Raw genomic sequence first — 20569 nt, 5'->3', positions numbered from 1 at the left:
TTAACTAGTTTATACCTTTTAATAATGAATGAATCACTGTGCAACCACATAAAAAAACTTGCCTAATAGCAGCACTATTAAAATGAAGGGTTATAATCAATACCCACTTTACAAGTTTGTGCTATAGAAAGTGTCTCCAAATTTGTCAATTGTGTTAATGAAATGCATGTTAGAGCAGAATGACTTGTACTGGGCTATTTGGGGGAAGATGATGGCTTTGTGATATTATCACTAAGCTGTTAATCCAAAGACCCCACTGCTGTACTGGGGACCTGGGTTCAAATCCTGCCACTGCAGATAGTGGAATTTGAATCGAATAAAAATCTGAATTTAAGAATCTAATGATGACTGTGAATTCCATTTGTCAATTGTTGGAAAAACCCATCTGGTTCATTAATGTCCTTTAGGGAAGAAAACCTGTGCTTATGGAATCTAGGCTTCATAGGATTCCAGACCCCCAGCAATGTGGGTGATTCTGAACTGCCCTGTGGGCAATAAATCCTGGCCTACGCAGTGACATCCACATCCTGTGAATGACTAAAAAAGTATTCAGATCACTGAGTTTATTATGAAAAACATTAGTTTTTTAAAAAAAATTCACAGTACATAGCCATCCCTAGCAAGATCAATACTTATTGCCCATCCCTAATTATCCTTGGTCTAGTGAGCTGATATGAAATGTCACAGTGCATGTTCACCCATAATGTTTTGTGGAGGGAAATTACAAGACTTGAAATTGTAATTATTCTATTTCACAACAGTGGGTGACTTGGGGAACCTGCAGGATGTTTTTGACGTGTCTGCTGCCCTTGTTGTAAAGGGTAGAGATCATGGGTTTGGGAGATACTGTCAAGGAAGCTAAGAACATTAAGGTCCTCAGCAAGAGGGCTCTTGATGCACAATGGTGGTATCCCTATCTCTGGACCAGAGTCAAGACCCATGTGCCCTGGCCATATTTCTTAAAATAAATAAGAAAAGATCCTGAAGATCTTCTGCAGGAATGTGCTGTGGCTTTAGGATGGAAGTGCTCCTGTGATTGGATGCTGATGTCTTGAAAGGAAGCTGTTTCTTTTGGCGTCATTTTAAAAGTGCTGTTCTATGGGAGATGTAATTATGTGACAAGAGCTTGCATAAATTGTAATCACTAGTTTAATCTAGACAAAAATCAGATCTGTCTAATATGATTGACTCCAAATTCATGAGTGCTGAATTCACCAGCAGTTCCTAGAAACTAGAAGTACTGATGAAGAAACTGGTGTTGCAGTTATGAGATAATTCTCATTCTTTGAAAACAATTAAGCTTCATTTTACACGTTCAGGTTTTGCTACATAAAACTGTACAGAATTGGAAGGATAGAAGTCAATTTAAGGATCAAAGTGTTTACAAATAATATAACTGCGAAAAAATGCGATTACCACTCCTAAAAAAAAAAGCACAGAGTTAAGCACGATGTCTAAAAGCCTTCCCTTACCTAGTTAAAAAGAATGAATATCAACTTCTTTAAGGATATATGTTTATTGTTATATAGATCAGCTTCTCATCTGTATACAATTTACTTTCATTGAGTAAATAGTTAACACATAAATACATCATTCTTTTATAATTAGTGTTATTTTGAAAGAATATTACATCATCCCATATTTTTGTTTAGTAACGACCCCTGATTTGAAGCAATTACAGAATGGAAAAAGAAACTCCTGCTTGAGATCACCCTGCTCAAGAAATAAAAATTATTACTACTGTTCAGGAGGACAGGAATGTAGCAATCCTTTTCATCAGGAAAGGGAGAGTTCAGTAACATGGACTTTTTTTTAAAAAACAAAAGATGCCAATTTGGCAAAATATTTTTAAATCTAAACATTTTCATTTATCAACACAAAGGTTACTACTTAGTGCAATTTTATTGTCCAGTTAAAAATCTGCACCCCTCGTCTGACATTCAAAGCTCATAACTAAATTTAAGTTACTTTCAAGAATGAGTGTTGTGATGAATTGAAATGAAAAATCAGTTAGTCCTTAGATGTAGTTTCAACAAAGAAATATACTCTAGCACCCCAGTGATACAGAACATAGCAGCAGTCTGGAGGGGTGCAGAACCCAATACTCTTAACATAGTGCGTTCCTGACCTCAGTTGGACTGTCTAGAAAAAGTGACTGGTTTGATTTTAAAACGCTGTTCAATTCTTAGTGAGGGGTTTCAGATATGACCATCAGGAAATGGCAACAAGTGGCAGGAAGTGGAAGCAAAGGTAACACTTTTTTTAAAAAAAGTATGGTTACTTTGTGAGAGAACGTAGGTGCTTGACCTTAATCATGTTTTTCTTCGCATTTCAATCCATTTCCTTAAACTAAACACCACTCGCCGCCAATAAAAGTTTTTTTGTTCTTGATATAAACCTACATTCAATTATCCATACCCTGCTTAAACAGGGATTGCAGCTGGCTGAGGCAAAGCAATATTGATGACAAAATGTGGAGAAGCTACATCCTTTTTTTTTAAACCAAAAATATGAATCGCTTAGCAAGTTGGAAAGATAGTAATCTAAACTTAATATAGCATGTGACAACTTTAGTGTCTGATATGTCTTTAGGGATTTATCAAGACAAGACAGCAAATTCTACACAAAAACCCAAGAGTCTCAGTGCTATTATACAATCAGTATCCAGTATTAAGTCAGTAAAGTAGTTTTTCTTGGTTTGGTCCTAAAGAATGTCATCGCACGAATCATAAACAAAAACACAGTTGTGGTATTAGTAAAGCAAAACGGTCAAGTTTCCCAAGACAAGAGTCAGGTTTAAAACATGTCACATTTAGAAAAATAAATGCTTTACATTCCTCCAATTTCAAGAAATCTCTGAATTAAAAAAAATAGTGCTCCTATGAATTCATATGCATTGTAAGATTTTGTTCAATTCAAATGTCGTGAGGTAAGGCACTTAATTATAACTTTGCTATTCCAATATTTGGAAAAATCCATGAATTTTCGATTGAGTTATTCTGATCAGAAAGGTAGAATAAACACAAAGTTTAGTGTCGTGTAACAGGCAGAACATTGCTAATCTCTGTCTCAGGTTGAGATCCTCTGGGCAGTTGCCATAATGCACTGTTCTGGTATTGCTTTCTTTAAAATGTCATTTTGCTGAATAATAAAGATTCAATAAAACTTAAGAGATTATGTGAATTCTGTTCAATAGGTGCAAAATCAATTTCTGGTGATAGCATAAATACCAAACCTATCTTGTCTTAATATCTTTTTGAATTATAAATGCAGTTTATCCCAAACCTGATTTGGTCCATTAGTAATGTTGATCAGGGACTAATCTAATAAAGATTTGATCCACATTTCTAGCTGTGGCTTCAATCAGCATGAGAGATTGAAATTGAAACTTTTCACTACTGTTATTCACTGTAAAACTAAAGTGACAATAAATCATTCAATTCAATGCAATTCAGTAAGGTCTCCCAAGATACCTGTGGTAACAAACTTCTATTAAAAAAGATTACAGGGACATGACATCTAAATAAAATTATTAATCTTCCGTTTTTTCCAATAAAATCTGGTTAAGGCCAATGATTGTGCAGTGTGTGTGTTCAGGATAAATATCAGCAAAAAGCAATGGCGAACGTCTGCAATGAAACTTTACTTGCACCTGGAAAATAACAAAATTTAGTTACAATTACACAAAATCATCAATGCACACTGTATTGAGCATCACTAATGTTTAAGATGGATACAAATATAATTTATACAAAAAATCCTTACCTCAGGTAATGCTCTAATAGAAGCAATACCCTGATCAAACTGATTATGTTCCACCTTATAGTTGCTTCTCCATTTCACCTTCAAGGCAGCCAATCGAGTAAAGGCCTTAAGTGCTTCAGATATGGATGGAGTCATTCCAGTAATGTAAGCAGACGAAAGGATCAGACCCAGCGGCCAGGCACGTAACGTTAGATCTCTGAATTGAATACCTTGGAAAAGCTTGTTCGGTGGTTCATATTTTGACTGATATGAAGGTGAGCAAATAGGAGAATCCGGAACATATTCCATTTCTTCAAAATCTGTTGTATCATCCAATTCCTTTGCTGCCAAGACTTCCATTTTAATCTGAAGATGTTTGCAATTAAAAAGCATAGATTAGTTGAATATTTGAATTTAAGTGCCCGCTTAGTTCATTTGATAATACACTCGAGTCAGAGAGGATACAGGATTGACCTACTTCCAGATCATAGTATGAAATATAAATCTTCATTGCAATGTAGTACTGTAGGGAAGATGCTGTCTTTCTGAATGGACTTTAAAATCTTTAGTGCATGGAAAAAGGTGAAATGACTCCATAAAAAGCAAAAGGACAATAGTGTATTTACATATCATAATGTTCTCAGGGCATTGCAACACACTTTATAACTAAGGGTCAGTTTTGTAATGGATTCATTGTTCTAATGTAGACAAAAAGAAAACAAAGTTCTCAATATATCCGAGCCAACAACCCACAAGTAGATTAACTGCTCATTAATTTTATATATCATGAATGGGATCTTCTATGGAATAAATCAATTGCTGCTTTAACCGAACAGGTTTAGTGGTTAGCACTGCTGTCTCACAGCACCAAGGACCCAGGTTCGATTCCAGCCTCGGGCGACTGTGTGCATGGAGTTTGCATATTCTCCCCGTTTCTGCATGGATTTCCTCTGGGTGTTCCGGTTTCCTCCCACAATCCAAAGATGTGCAGGTTAGGTGAATTGGCCATGTTAAATTACCCATAGTGTTCAGGGATGAAAAGGCTAGGTGCATTCGTTAGGGGTAAATGTAGAGTAATAGGGTCAGGGAATGGGTCTGGGTGGGTTACTCTTCGGAGGGTCAGTGTGGACTTGTTGGGCTGAATGGCCTGTTTCCACACTGTAATGATTCAATGATTCTATAAAGTGACTTTAGAGAGAAGAAATCAGCAAATGTGAAAACCCATGAGAAGCTAAAAGATGTAATAAATTCTATAAAATTAAAGACTTTAAAAAAAAATTCTTTGTTCAATATATCCAAATCTAATTACTAAAATTTTTAAACTTCCATATAATCTGTACCAATATAAGAATATTCCAAAATTTGAATTGTTCTTTTTAGAGAAGACTCATCCAATATCTGCAACTGTAATGCAATACTTCTAGATTAAGAAACTAGATTTAGAAAATGTATGCAAATTTTAAAATCTGATAAGGTTTAGCTATTCAGTGCAGTAACACAATTTCACTGAATAGTTACTGAATTATAAGAGATGAGCATGTAAAATTAAAGTGCATTGGATTGCAGTAGCTAATGTACTGATATGGCCAGACAACAATTACTGGGATACTATAGACATCAGTGCTTGGGCCCCAGCTTTTCACAAGATATACTAATGATTTCGATGAGGGAACTAAATACAATACCTTCTGGTTTTCAGATGACACAAAGTTGGGTGGGTGGATGAGCTGTGAGGAGGATGCAGAGATGCTTCAATGTGATCTAGACAAGTTGAATGAGTGGGCAAATGCATGGTGGGTGAAGTATAATGTGGATAGATGTCAATAATCCATTTTGGTAGCAAAAACAGGGAGGCAAGATATTATCTGAATGGAGATAGATTGGGAAAGGGGGAGGTGCAATGAGACCTGGATGTCCTTGTACACCAGTTGCTGAAAATCAGCATACAGGTGTATAGGCGGAGGTGGTGGCAAATGGTATATTGGCCTCCATAGTGAGAAGATTTGAACACAGGAGCAGGGATGTCTTGCTTCAATTATACAGGGCCTTGCTGAAACCATACGTGGAGTATTGTTTGCAGTTTTGGTTTCCTAATAAAAAGAAGGATGTTCTGACTATGGAGGAAATGCAATAAAGGTTTGCTAGGATCAGTCCTGGAATGCTAAGACTGATATCCGGAGGGAAGAACAGGGAGGGAAGTAAAAGGTTGGGGGGGCGGGGTGATGTGGGGGGGCAGTTGCATTGCTGGTTAGGGATGATATCACGGCTGTGCTAAAGGAGGACACTATGGAGGGCTTGGGTAGTGAGGCATTATGGGTGAAGCTGAGAAATAAGGGTGCAGTTACATTGTTGGGGCTGTATTACAGGCCTCCCAACAGTGAGCATGAGGTAGAAGAACAAATAGGTAAACAGATTATGGAAAGAGGTAGAGGCAATAGGGTAGTGGTGATGGGAGATTGACTGGTATACACTTAGCGTCAGAGGTCTGGATGGGGTAGAATTCGTAAGAAGCGTCCAGGAATCTTCTAGAGCAGTATGTCAATAGTCTGACGAGAGAAGGGGTCCTATTGGACCTGGTATTGGAGAATTAGCCAGGACAAATGGTAGAAGTTGTGGTGGGGGATTTCTTTGGGAACAGTGACCACAATTTAGAAAGTTTTAGAATACTCGTATACAAAGATGACAGTGGTCCTAAGGGAAGAGTTCTAAACTAGGCCAAGGCCAACTATATCAAAATTAGGCAGGAGCTGTGAAATGTGGATTGGATACAGCTATTTGAAGGGAAGTCCACAATTGATATGTGGGAGGCTTTCAAAGATAGGTTAAAGATAGGGCAGGATAGGCATATGCGGTTGAAGGCAAAGGATAGGAAAGGCAAGATTCGTGAACCGTGAATGACAGGAGAAATCGTACGACTAGCCAAGAGGAAAAGGGAAGCATACATAAGGTCCAGGCAGCTAAGAACAGAATGGGCCCTGGAGGAATATCGGAAGAGTAGGACCAGTCTTAAAAGAGGAATCAAGCAGGCTAAAAGGGGTCATGAAAGAGCGTTAGCGAACAGAATTAAAGAGAATCTCAAAGCATTTTATTCTTATATAAGAAGCAAGCGGGTAACTAGAGAAAGGTTTGGTCCACTAAAGGATAATGAAGGAAGGCTGTGTGTCGAATCTGAGAGAACGGGTGAGATTCTGAATGATTACTTTGCATCAGTGTTCACTGAGGAGAGGAATATGGTGAATGTTGAGATTAAAGACAGTAGTTTGATTAGGCTAGATCACGTTGACATAAGTAGGGAAGATGTTGGGTTGGCTAGACAAATCCCCAGGACCGGATGGGATCTATCCCAGGTTGCTGAAGGAGGCGAGACAGGAAATAGCTGGGGCCCTGACAGATAACTTTGTTGCATCTTTAAACAAAGGTGAAGTGCCAGGGGACTGGAGGGTTGTTCATGTTGTCCCCCTGTACAAGAAGGATAGTAGGGATATTCTGGGTAACTAAAGACCAGTGAGCCTGATGTCAGTGGTGGGAAAGTTGCTGGAGAAGGTACTGAGAGATAGAATCAACTTATATTTAGAAAAAAGTGAGCTTATCAGTGATAAGCAACATGGTTTTGTATGGGGGAGATCGTGCCTTACCAACTTAGTGTTCTTTGAGGAAGTGACCAAACTGATAGATGAAGGAAGGGCTGTTGATGTCATATACATTGACTTTAGTAAGGCGTTTCGTAAAGTTCTCCATGATAAACTAATAGAGAAAGTTAAATCACATGGTGTGCAGGGTGTTCTAGCTAGGTGTATAAAGAACTGGTTGAGCAACAGGAGATAGAGAAGTAGTAGTTGAAGAGAGTTTTTCGAAATGAGAAAGATGACCAGTGGTGTCCCAAAGGGGTCAATGTTGGGGCAATGTTGTTTGTGCTATACATAACTGATCTGGAAGAGGGCACTGTTGGTATGATCAGCAAGTATGCAGATGACACAAAGATTGGTGGAGTAGCAGAAAGCATAAGGGACTGTCAAAGAATACAGGAGAATATAGATAGACTGGGGAGTTGGGTGGAAAAGTGGCAGATGAATTCCAATCCAGACAAATGTGAGGTGATGCATTTCAGCAAGTCTAATTCTAGAGCGAATTATACAATGAACGAAAGAACCTTGAGAAAAGTTGATGAGCAGAGAGATCTGGGAGAGCAGGTCCATTGTACACTGAAAGTTCCTGCACAGGTGGATAGAGTATCAAGAAGGCAGATGATATGCTTGGCTTCATTGGACGGGGTATTGAGTATAAGGGCTAGCAGGTCATGTTAAAATTGTACAAGACATTGGTTCGGCCGCATTTAGAATACTGTGTACAGTTCTGGTCGCCACGTTACCAAAAGGATGTGAACGCTTTGGAGAGGGCGCAGAGAAGGTTTACGAGGATGTTGCCTGGTATAGAAGGTGCTAGCTATGAAGCGAGGTTGAGTAGGTTAGGTTTGTTTTCATTATAAAAAGGTGATTGAGGGGGGACCTGAATAAGGTTTACAAAATCATGAACGGCGTAGACAGGGTAGATAGAGATAAGGTTTTTCCCAGGGTGAAGGATTTAATAACGAGAGGTCACACTTTCAAGGTGACAGGTGAAAAGTTTAAGGGAGATACAAGCGGGCAAGTACTTTACAGAGGATGGTGGGTATCTGGAACGCGTTGCCAGCAGAGGTGGTAGAGGCAGGCACAGCAGATTCATTTAAGATGTGTCTGGACAGATGCATGAGTAGGTGGGGAGCAGAGGGATATAGATGCTTAGGAATTGGGTGACAGGTTTAGACAGTAGATTTGGATCAGCTCAGGCTTGGAGGGCCAAAAGGCCTGTCCCTGGGCTGTAAATGTTTTGTTCTTTGTTCGATGTATGACACTGGATCAGGACTATATTCACTGCAGTTTAAAAGAACGAGGGAAGTTCACTCAGAAACCTATAAAATTCTAACAGGACAAGACAGGGTAAATGTAGGAAGGATGTTCTCGATGACCAGGATGTCCAAAACAAGGGATCACTGTCTAAGGATATGGAATACGCCATTTAGGACAGAGATAAGGACAAATGTCTTCACTCTGAGAGTGCCATAAAAAGCAGTTGAGGCCAATTTATTGAATATTTTCAAAGAGTTAGATGTTGTTCTTAGTGCTGAAAGGGTCAAAGTGTCTGAGGATAAAGCAGGAATAGGGTTCTGAATTGGATGATCAACCATTATCATATTGAATGACTAATCAGACTCAGAGGACTGAAAGGACTCTTTCTGCTCCCATTTTCTATGTTTCCATGAATTGTATTAAATTATTCATTTAAACTAGGCATAGTAGCATTTTTGAGTTCAATACTCTAACTCACTTTCCAGGTTTTCCATGCTCGTTGCAGCACCATTGCAGCATGATGAAGTTTTTTAATCCACCGTCTGGTCAACCATGATCTGATTGCTGTAGAGAAACAAATAAAAGAACTGTAAATGAGAAAGAATATGCTGTTTGTAAATACAGTGCTACCATCTGTATGTATGTAAAGCTTTAAACTAATGCCTTTTGATCTAGCTTCATTACATATATTTTTAAAAAGTCCTCTTGAATTCAATTGGAAACTAACATTGCGTTCTACTTGTACATATGTCAGCATGAGGCGCAGAAGACTATTTCTGTTGAACAAGGAACATTTGTAGAAAAATTTATAGCTGCTACTTCCAATTTTCTAACAAATTAAAAATGGTTTTATTAAGTGATAAATCAAATTATTTCTACTCTATCTTAAGACACAACATGTTACAGAAACTGAATGCATTGCATAGGATATTTTTAAGATAATCAGTTTGTTGTTGAGTTGACCAGAAGTTACATACCTTGATATTCTTCTTTAGTTCTATGATCAGCAGAAGAGACAGTCAAAATATTGAATTGAGTTAGTAATAGTTGGAATAGGTTTAACTGTGGGGGAGCTAGTTTGAGGATGGAACTGAAGTGGGGAAGGAAAGAATGAAATTTAAACTTGGAAGTTAGGGTGGAGGAAGTGAGGGACGCAAATACACAAATGTCTAATATGGCCAGCTAAGTGCATTGTTTTTGGTTTGGACAGCTGAAACTGATTACTCTAGCTGAGGAACCAGGTTGTATGAGTTGTCTGTCTTCTTTTTACTTGTATTAAAAATAAAAGTACAACAGCAACACTTTAGTTAATATAAATTGAAACCTACAGAGAAACAAGTTAGTGAAAACTAGAAATCTGAAATAAAAATAGCAGAAGCTGGAAATACTCAGAAGGTTTGGCAGCATCTGTGATGTTGAGTTCTAAAATGTAAACTGTTTCTCTTTCCGAAGAGACATTTCAACAGAGCAGTATTATACAAGTTGTGGTCCATCCTACATTAAGGTCAGAAAGAAATCCTCCCAAACATGAAACATTTCCCTTACCTGGGAAGCTACTTCTCATCTAAGGCTGACACCATTGCGGAGTTTTAACATCGCACCTGACCTGCAAGCACCTAAGAATGAGAACGTTCAATGACGAAGACATCCAGGCTGACACCAAGATCCTTGTGTACAAGGCAGTCATCCTTCTGACTCTTTACAATGGCTCCGAAATTTGGACAATGTATAGTCGCCATCTTAAGACCTTGACAGGTACCAGCAAAGTTATTTGAGACAGATTGTCTGCATCAGCTGTCAGGACAGGCACACTAGCTTCAGTGTCTTTGAAGCAGCCAATTGTACCAGCATAGAGGCCATGGTCATCCGAAATCAACTCTGCTGGTCTGGCCATATGCTTAGAATGTCCAAGTTCCAACTACCAAAACAAGTCTTCAGCCGGTTCAAGGAAGGCACTTGAACAAGAGGAAGACAAAGGAAGCCTTTCAAAGGCTCCCTGAAGGCTTCCCTCAAAAAATGCAACAAAAATGCATGGAAGCCCCTCATTCAGAATAAATGGTCTTGGACGAATCTCCTTTATGAAGGGTCACAAATCTTCGAGGATACCCTTCGGCAAGAGAAAATACAGAAAATGAACCAAGGAAGGATCTCAAAGCCAAGGACTACTTTGACCGCCTGGAAACACCTGCCAAATATGTGACTCTGGAACTGGAGTCATCAGCCAGACAAGGACCACAGAACGCATCACCAGTGATTTGGAATTCCCTGGGCAGACAATTATTCCCGTTAGTGAGTGATTGCTGTTGACGACACTCAAGTGGTTAGTTTGAAACCACTCAAGCCAGAATCATATGGAAGTTATTGCAGGATTAATGATCCTTTGTTGCTGCAATGACCATGATGAAACTGACTTAACAGAATTACAGACTAAATTAATAAATTTCCAAAACTTATTCAAAGAAATAGGTGAGGTGAGCAAATTACAAAAATCATAACTTTCCATAGCTCTCTACATTAAGAAATTTTGTTTTTAAACTGAAAAGCTGCAATATGATTCCAGGATTTAAGACATGGGTGGGGGTGCAGAAGAAGGGGAGGAGAGAACCACTTCAGACCTGCCAGGTTCAGATTACCAGTAGGGCAATTAGTGCAATTTATCATCAGTGAGGAAACAGAGTGTTGTACAATCTACTTTACCCACAATCTAATTTACTATGTATCCTAAATTGTGAAGACAGATGAGCAAATTCCAAAAGAGGCAAAGACAGATTATGTGAGTGGGAAAAAATTATGGCAGCTGGAGTTGAGTCTAAATTGTCACCTTGAATGGATTGTACAAATAAAAATTAGAATTTTTTAAAAAAAAGCTGGTCATTAAAAAACTATGGAAATGTTGCATGTATTTAGATGTCCATGTACACAAATATTAAAAGGCAGTGCACATGTACAAAAAGGAATTAAGGTGGCTAATTGATTAAAGGATGAAAATTATACTTCTGTTCTACACACAATGCACCTCAATAGGAATACTATATGTGTTACTGGCATGGTAACTCAGTAATAATAAGGATATATTTGTCTTGGAGAACTACACCTCAAATAGACCAGAATCATACCAACCTAACAAGGTTAAATTGTGATAAATGTTTGCATACTTTTAGCTAATAAATTCCTTGAATTTAGAAGACAGGTAGTTTCTCGGTGTTTAGAACATCAAATGGATAAGGCACAAAGGAAATATTTCTCCATGAGGAATAAGAGGGTGCAATCTTCAGATTAGAACTAGGTCATGAAGGGGTCAAGTCAGAAAGCACTATTTTAGACAAAAAAGTAGCGAAGTATGGAATGCAGTCTCCTAGAAGGATATGAATGCTGGATCAATTGAAAATTTTAACTCATTGTCATTATAATTTTTCAGAGATTGAGCAGAAGGAGAGATCTAGTCTTCAGAAATCATATTGGATTTGAAATGTTGACTATGTTTCTCTCTCTCTCCAAAGACACTGCCAAACCTACTGAGTTTCTTTTTATTTATTGACTCATGGAAATGTTGGCCAGACCAGCATTTTATGCTGCCCTCCCTGCTGCCCTTGAAAAGGTATTGCTGAGCTGGCTTCTCGAACTGCTGCAAACCATGTGCCATCTGTAGATCCACAATGTTGTCAGGGAAGGAATTCCAAGAGTGTGACCTGACAATACTGACGGAAAAACAACAGGTTTCCAAGACAGGATGGTGAGTGGCTTAAGAGGAGAATTGCAGATGACATTGTTTCCATATATCTGCTGTCTTGTCCTTCGAGATAGTAGTGGTCATAGGTTTGGAAGGTGCTGCCTAAGGATCCTTAGTGAATTTCCACAGTACATCATGTAGATAGTAGTATTGTGTACTGAGCAAGTGTGGTGGAGTGACTGAATATTTGTGGATGTGGTGCTAATGAAGCAAACTGCTTTGTTCTGGATGGTGTCAAGCTTTTTCAGTGTTGTTGGAAATGCATTCATCCAGATAGTTGGGGAGTATTCCATTACATTCCAGACTTGTAAATGGTGGATAGGCTTGGAAGAGTTAGGAGGAGACGTACTCGCTGCAGGATTCCTAACCTCTGACCTGTTCTTGTATTTATATGGCAAATCCAATTCAGCTTCTGGTCAATAGTAACCCCCAGGATGTTGATAGTGGGGTATTCAGTGATGTAATGCTACTGAATATCCAGGGACTGTGGTTAGATTATCTCTTATTGGAAATGGTTATTGTCTGCCATTTGTATCGTGTGAATTATATATTCTATTTTTCAGTCCAAGCTTAGATATTGTCCAGATTCTGTTGCATTTTGTCATGGAATACTCATGCATCTGAGTAGTCACAAATGGTGGTGAACATTGTGCAATCATTGTAGAATTTTCTGTGTTGGTTTTAGATTTCAAGCATTTGCAGTATTTTACTTTTATTTGAGATTTCCTTTGTACGTATTCATTATAAAACCAGAGTTGGAAACGCTCAAGACAAACACAAAAGTGTTTCATTCCATCATTAAAATCTTTGCTAACATGAGCCATAAAGGTACAATACTAGCCTGCTTGAATGATGGTCGCTGCTCGCCTTGATCGTGCTAATTTTCTTTGACGATATCTTCGCCAGCTAGATTGAATGTAAAGTGCTTTCTTGGAAAGAGTTTGACGTCTTGCCCTTTCGAGCAATTCGAGCTAAAAGAGATTTAATAATGTAGACATTTATTAACCATTTTAAACATTCACATCCAATCTACCAATGCAACAGTGAGTACATTGCACCAGTAGTAGATGGCAGAATATTTCCAGATTATCTTTGTTCATGGGTTGTGGGTATCGCTGGCTAGGCCAGCAATTTATTGTCTATCCCTAATTACTCAGAGGCCAATTAAGGTTCAGTGACATTGCTGTGGGTCTGCACTCACATGTAGCTCAGACCAGGTAAGGATGGCAAATTCTCTCCCTAAAGAACTTTAGTGAAGAGGGTGGATTTCTCCCCACTTAGCTGGTCATTATTTGATTCTTAATTCCAGATTTTAATTGAAATCAGATTCCACCATTTACCATGGCAGAATTCAAACTGAGGTGACCAAACATTATCCATGCCTCTAGATTAATAGTCTGATTTATCAATAATCGATAATAGCGATAGGTCATCACCTCCCCTGGCAAAGGAACACAAAGAATTCAGAGGAAGAGTAGGCCATTCAGACCCTCAAGTCTGCTCTGACATTCAACTACAGCATGGCTTATCTTCTACCTTATTTTATTGAACTGGACCCATATCCCCTGATATGTTTAAAATCGAGAAATCTAGTCATTTGGTAGTACTGAACTTAAGTATTGCTGGAAAAAAAGAACATTTGCATTCATTAGGATAATTCACAAGAAACTCCAAAGGGGAAACAATACTTATACTGTATGAGAGAGGAGTGTTGATTGGTTAGTATGTGAATTCTGATTGACAGAGAAGTTGACAGGGAGAATGTACCAGCTAATATTGACTGATAGTTAGCTGCTAAGTTTGGTTTACATTTTAAACAAGGTAGATTGACACCAGACAATGACTGAAAAATGTGTTGCTGGAAAAGTGCAGCAGGTCAGGCAGCATCCAAGGAGCAGGAGAATCGATGTTTCGGGCATAAGCCCTTCTTCAGGAATGAGGAAGGTGTGCCAAGCAGGCTAACATAAAAGGTAGGGAGGAGGGACTTGGGCGAGGGGCATTGGGAATGCAATAGGTGGAAGGAGGTTAAGGTGAGGGTGATAGGCTGGAGAGGGGGTGTGGGCGGGGAGGTCGGGAAGAAGATTGCAGATCAAGAAGGCGGTGCTGAGTCCGAGGGTTGGGACTGAGATAAGGTGGGGGGAGGGGAAATGCGGAAGCTGGAGAAATCTGCATTCATCCCTTGTGGTTGGAGGGTTCCGAGGCAGAAGATGAGGCGCCCTTCCTCCAGGCGTCGTGTTGCCATGATCTGGCGATGGAGGAGGCCAAGGACTTGCATGTCCTTGGCGGAGTGGGAGGGGGAGTTAAAGAGTTCAGCCACGGGGCGGTTGGGTTGGTTGGTGCGGGTGTCCCAGAGGTGTTCCCTGAAATGTTCCGCAAGTAGGCGGCCTGTCTCCCCAATGTAGAGGAGACACGCTCTCGGAGATGTTCTTGACCGTGGCACCAGGAAGGCAACACACCATCCTGATGCCTTGCTGACAGCTGGAGAAACATCTGTATGTACCCTAGACTAGAGAGTCCCCAATTATAATCGATTGTGTGGAACGTGACATACCTCTCATTCAGTAGAGCCAGTTAGGGGACCAAAAACCTGGCTGTCAGTGCAATCTCTGATAGGCCCTCCCCTGCGAGTGTATCCAAAACACCTTATCTGTTTGAAATGGGGACACAGGAATCTTCTGCACTACCTGGCTACATCTCAAACCACTCCTAGCGGTTAACCATGTATCTGACTTCATCTTTGGTTTTTCTATCTTTCTGAAACTGCCATCTAGCACACCCCTTTGCTTTTGTGAACTCGTCTAACTGCCACTCCAACTATCCATGCAGTCCGATAGGATTCACCACCAAACATATTTCCTGCAGACACAGTCTCCAGAAACATTCAAATTTTCCCTGATCTCTCACGTCTACTAGGCAAAGCACATCACCCTACTAAAAGCCGCTTCTGCCCCTTTAACAATCTACAGACCCAAAAATAACATAAAAACAAACAGAACATATTTTGCTCAAAATGCAGCATTAGTCTAGTCTTACTGCTCAAAAACATTGCTCTGGGATAACTTAATATCAATCCATAACATAAAAGTCAATTAAGAGACAGATCACAGTATAAATGTAAGAATAAAATGCCCTCACATTACTCACTATTATAGACATACAGAAAAAATCTAAGATTTAGAAGTTCTACAAGTCTTAAAAATAAAAAAACTTAGCTGATCAGGCTCAAAAACCAAAGGTTGTCCTCTTCTCCTGTAGTTCAAGCACTGATTTTTTTTTCTAAATCACTGATACCTCTGCAGATGTACTAAAGCTCCATATTAAACCTCCCAGGTCGGCTATGAAACTGCACTGCTTGTTTGTTATTTCAGTGAAACCCATCATCCAGAGTCCTTGTGCAACTTCTCATCTGACATCTGTGAAACTACACTTTCTAGCTGCTTCATAAAAAGCCAGAAGTCACATTATATTTGGTTTATTTGAAATCATAAGTTTTTGGAGGTCTGGCCCTTCATTAGGCAAACATCACCTTGTCACCTGACAAAGGGGCAGCACTCCGAAAGCTTTTGATTTCAAATAAACCTGTTGGACTATAACCTGGTGTCATGTGACTTCTGACCTTGTGCACTGCAGTCCATCACTGGCACCTCCACATCATAAAAGCCGATCTCTGAATTTTATGCAATTCCTCGGACTTCGACCTTGCCAAGTGGTCGTTCTCCCGAAGCTTCCTTTCCTTCCTCCCTTTTAAAGTTTCATTGTTTTTGATTTTTTTTAACAAGTTTCAAAAACAATGCAAAACTCGTAAAAAACAGCAATTATTGCCGCAAGGAAGTGAGTAAATCCAGCTCAGCACTGAAAAAAAACTCAAAACTAAGAGCAGCTCTCCCAGCCACAATCGCCTGCCATCTACCATTTTATTTTATTCCTATCCACTGGTATGCTGTGCAGAAGTTCTGAAGAGATTGTGAGGACAGAATACACAAGTTGGATTTGAGATCTTCTGGCATTTAGAAGGCTGAGAGGAGGTGATTTGATTGAGTAATTTTGAAAGAAATTGGTAAAGTAGATTAGATTAGATTAGATTACTTACAGTGTGGAAACAGGCCCTTCGGCCCAACAAGTCCACACCGCCCCGCCGAAGCGCAACCCACCCAAACCCCTACATTTACCCCTTACCTAACACTACGGGCAATTTAGCTTGGCCAATTCACCTGACCTGCACATCTTTGGACTGTGGGAGGAAACCGGAGCACCCGGAGGAAACCCACACAGACACGGGGAGAACGTGCAAACTCCACACAGTCAGTCGCCTGAGGCGGGAATTGAACCCGAGTCTCTGGCGCTGTGAGGCAGCAGTGCTAACCACTGTGCCAGGAGAGAACACAAGTGATGAATGCTCCCGATAAAAGCAATAAAGAAGCTCAATTAGTAATTTTAAATCTAAGATCAATAGATTTATGCTAGCCAAAGGTGTTAAGCAATCTGAAACCAGGACATGGAAATTAAGTTTGAGATCATGGCTGTTCTGCATGATTTGAATGGCTGACAGCCTTGAAGAGGTGAATAGTCTACTACTTTAATGAAAATTAAAAATCAAATTTCTAATCAGATTTTTTTCAAGATAATTTAGGCAACTTACCATACTGTGAGTCATGAACACTCTTGTTTTGCCACAGTGTACTAATGAGCTACATGACCTGTTCTCAGTTGGCTTAAAGGATGAGACGACAGTTTGGCCAGCTAATACATTAGTGAGTATGCCTTGTACAGTGATGTTCAAAGCTTCAGTGCTGCCACCTGAAGAAGAACCTGCAAAGTCAAACGATATCCATTTCCATGGCAACAGCACCTTCATAACAGGCAGATGTAAGAAAGCATCAGAAATACCACACAAAGTTGAGTCAGTTAGCAAACTGAAGGCAGCAAACAGAAAGTGTAGGAATTGGTGAATTCAAATCCAAAAATACTGGAAGAAGACAGAAGGGAAAAACAAAGGAAAGAAAAGAAAAAATTAACAGAACGCATAATACAGCACTAGGTAGAAACAGTATGGACATTAAACCTAACAACAGTACAAAAATAAGTACTCATGTTTTAAGTAAAGCAACATTATCAATACAGTATTAAACCAGTTCAATTACAGTTAACATTGTAAATGTTATGACTCGGGTTACTAATAAAAACTTTATGACAAACCTTTCCTCTTTTTTGCAGGACAGCATCCATTAAAGCTAGCTGCAGTTTTAAAATTAAGTTTCCAATCTGTTTTCAGAAGTTCATAGCGCTCCACAAAAGGCTGGAATAGGATCCTAAAAAATAAAATACCTTTAGATATCCTGTGAGGACAATAATATAGTTTACAATACATATCATTAAAAATTAGGTTTTTAATCCATGTCAATTGAAATGTAAATGTTACACCAGGTCTTCTCCACAGGAATCGCCTGTCAAATCAATCAGTATTTTGTGCATAACTGGCCCAATTTGTAGCTTCTTGAGCATACAGTTTCCACAATTAGTTATTCATAACCATCAGGAACAAATAAGTCATAATTACTATATACTATGTTTCATCATGCTTAGGTATACATCAAGAACTAGAATTCATTGAAGATCCATTATTCCACTTAACAAGCAATTAATAATGCCTGGCACATAAAGAGTTATGAGTTCTTTTCATTTGAACAAGATAACTTAGAATAGACTAACATACCTAATGGGGAATCCAGCTGCACTGATGTTGATTGTTTCAATTATACCACAAGCTTCTAGCTGGCTGAGAATCTAAAGCAAATAGGTCACTCATGAAAATAAGCTTAAGTACTCGCAAATATTTGATATAAATTTCCTTCTAGCTATACCATGGACAAGTTCCAAAAGGATGGTGCACCTACAGTAAAACTGTACACAAAGACAATGCATTGATTTTAAATATTGCGGAGTAATAGTTGTACAAAAATATTAAACTCAGAAATACTACTGTATTAAAGATTACATAACATCTAAAGCTTGAGCATATTCTAAATAAATCTCCATTTAAAATTGTTTATATTTTCAAACTATTAACAAAAGTAATTTATTAAACCATCATTCTAAACGCATACATCAAGGCAAGGTTAAAAACTTTTTATTAAATCAAAACTCTATTTTACAGCTTCTGAAAGCAGATGTGCCTATATAGAGATAATCAATCCTAAATCAAACTAATCCAAATTCTATCACCTTAATGTGAATAAATGAAACTAATTTATTGCTTGTATCTTCACCAACAGAAACATTTTCTTCTTGTTTTATGACAGTACCTCCTCTGATCTGAAAAGGAGAGGTTTGCAGTCCATGTTAGGCTTGATGCATCTGATATAATGAGGTGTGGTGCTGTTTAATATACACATTAAGTTTTCCAGTGAACCCTGCAGGAAAAGAGAGGGATGGTGAAACATTGGAGGACAGTAATACAGATTTACAGATTACATTACAGTGTGGAAACAGGCCCTTCGGCCCAACAAGTCCACACCGACCCGCCGAAGCGAACCCACCCATACCCCTACATTTACCCCTTACCTAACACTACGGGTAATTTAGTATAGCCAATTCACCTGACCGTGCACATCTTTGGACTGTGGGAGGAAACCGGAGCACCCGGAGGAAACCCACGCAGACACGGGGAGAACGTGCAAACTCCACACAGTCAGTCGCCTCAGGCGGGAATTGAACCTGGATCTCTTGCGCTGTGAGGCAACAGTGCTAACTACTGTGCCACCGTGCCGCCCACGTGTTGAAACTCATCTTGAATTTGGCAGAAAGAGCAATGCAGTGTTAATGCAAACAGACCTTAAATTTGGAGACCACAGTGACTGCTTTGTTTTGAGCTTTACTATCATTGTGTTCTTTATCTCCAACAGGAAATAGCTCCTTCAATAAGGTATCCTGAGATTTCTCTAATAACTGCACCAGCTCTGGTGGAACAGGATCCTACGACAAGAACATAAATGACTTACAAGATATATAATGGTCCATCTGCTGCATAGTGTCATAGCAAGGTAAACAGCAAAGCTCTTAAAAAAAAACTATAGTTCTATTAAAATAGAACTTAGTGCAACATTCTAATAATTAAATTGTTAGTTGTGGTGCGATGCTGTGTTTACTTTTATACATATAATTATGCCATTAATGCACAATTTTTCATGGTTAGATAAAAAAAGCATTTCATGAGTATTTTATGGATTTTAATTAAGCCATCCATATTACATTAATTTTTAAAATAAATAACACAAGTACGTGTGTAAGTTGCTGGCACCATTGTAAAAAATATATTTTGAAGTTACAAAAACACTATAGTTTCTTAGATTTTTGCACGGTATATCTTGTGTAAATAATATTGTATAATGCCAACAATGACGCAAACATTTAGAACACCAAAGGAAGTCATTCAGCCTATCATGTCTGCACCTAGAAATGAAGATCTGGCAACAATCAGCTTCTTTTCTAGCTCTTAATTGGAGAAAGGCCAATTTTGACGGCATTAGGCAAGAACTTTCGAAAGCTGATTGGGGGCAGATGTTCACAGGTAAAGGAACGGCTGGAAAATGGGAAACCTTCAGAAATGAGATAATGAGAATCCAGAGACAGTATATTCCTGTTAGGGTGAAAGGAAAGGCTGATAGGTATAGGGAATGCTGGATGACTAAAGAAATTAGGGGTTTGGTTAAGAAAAAGAAGGAAGCATATGTAAGGTATGGACAGGATATATCGAGTGAATCCTGAGAAGAGTATAAAGGCAGGAGGAGTAAACTTAAGAGGGAAATCAGGAGGGCAAAAAGGGGACATGAGATAGCTTTGGCAAATTGGCTTCTCCTTAATTCTAAGGGTTTTTAGAAATACATTAAGGACAAAAGGGTAACAAGGGAGAGAATAGGGCCTCTCAAAGATCAGCAAGGCGGCCTTTGTGTGGAGCCGCAGAAAAAGGGGGAGATACTAAATGAGTATTTTGCATCAGTATTTACTGTAGAAAAGGACATGGAATATATAGACTGTAGGGAAATAGATGGTGACACCTTGACAAATGTCCATATTACAGAGGAGGAAGTGCTGGATGTTTTGAAATGCATAAAGGTGGATAAATCCCCAGGACCTGATCAGGTGTACTCTAGAACTCTGTGGGAAGCTAGAGAAGTGATTGCAGGGCCTCTTGCTGAGATATTTGTATCAT

At 39.0% G+C, this 20569-nt stretch overlaps 1 protein-coding gene across 2 annotated transcripts in view; it reads right to left on the bottom strand.

Moving 5' to 3' along the window:
* Positions 1-3401: 3401 nt before the first annotated feature.
* LOC122564067 (unconventional myosin-XIX) overlaps positions 3402-20569 on the bottom strand; it is a 62318-nt gene continuing 45150 nt past the window's right edge. The window contains exons 16-24 of one of the 2 annotated variants that reach the window (XM_043718561.1): positions 19192-19332; positions 18663-18770; positions 18074-18144; positions 17557-17669; positions 17000-17169; positions 13202-13331; positions 9109-9194; positions 3766-4110; positions 3402-3652 (exon numbers count right to left, since the gene is read on the bottom strand). In XM_043718561.1, coding sequence (XP_043574496.1) covers positions 3533-3652; positions 3766-4110; positions 9109-9194; positions 13202-13331; positions 17000-17169; positions 17557-17669; positions 18074-18144; positions 18663-18770; positions 19192-19332 — 1284 coding nt within the window. In that variant the 3' untranslated portion in view covers positions 3402-3532. The remainder of the gene's footprint in view (positions 3653-3765; positions 4111-9108; positions 9195-13201; positions 13332-16999; positions 17170-17556; positions 17670-18073; positions 18145-18662; positions 18771-19191; positions 19333-20569) is intronic. The other variant, XM_043718562.1, reaches the window with a different exon arrangement.

The sequence above is a fragment of the Chiloscyllium plagiosum genome, chromosome 28 (assembly GCF_004010195.1).
Source record: "Chiloscyllium plagiosum isolate BGI_BamShark_2017 chromosome 28, ASM401019v2, whole genome shotgun sequence".
Classification (NCBI taxonomy): Eukaryota; Metazoa; Chordata; class Chondrichthyes; order Orectolobiformes; family Hemiscylliidae; genus Chiloscyllium; species Chiloscyllium plagiosum.
The sequence above is the reverse complement of the archived record's forward strand: the minus strand, read 5'-3'. Positions and strand labels throughout refer to the sequence as shown.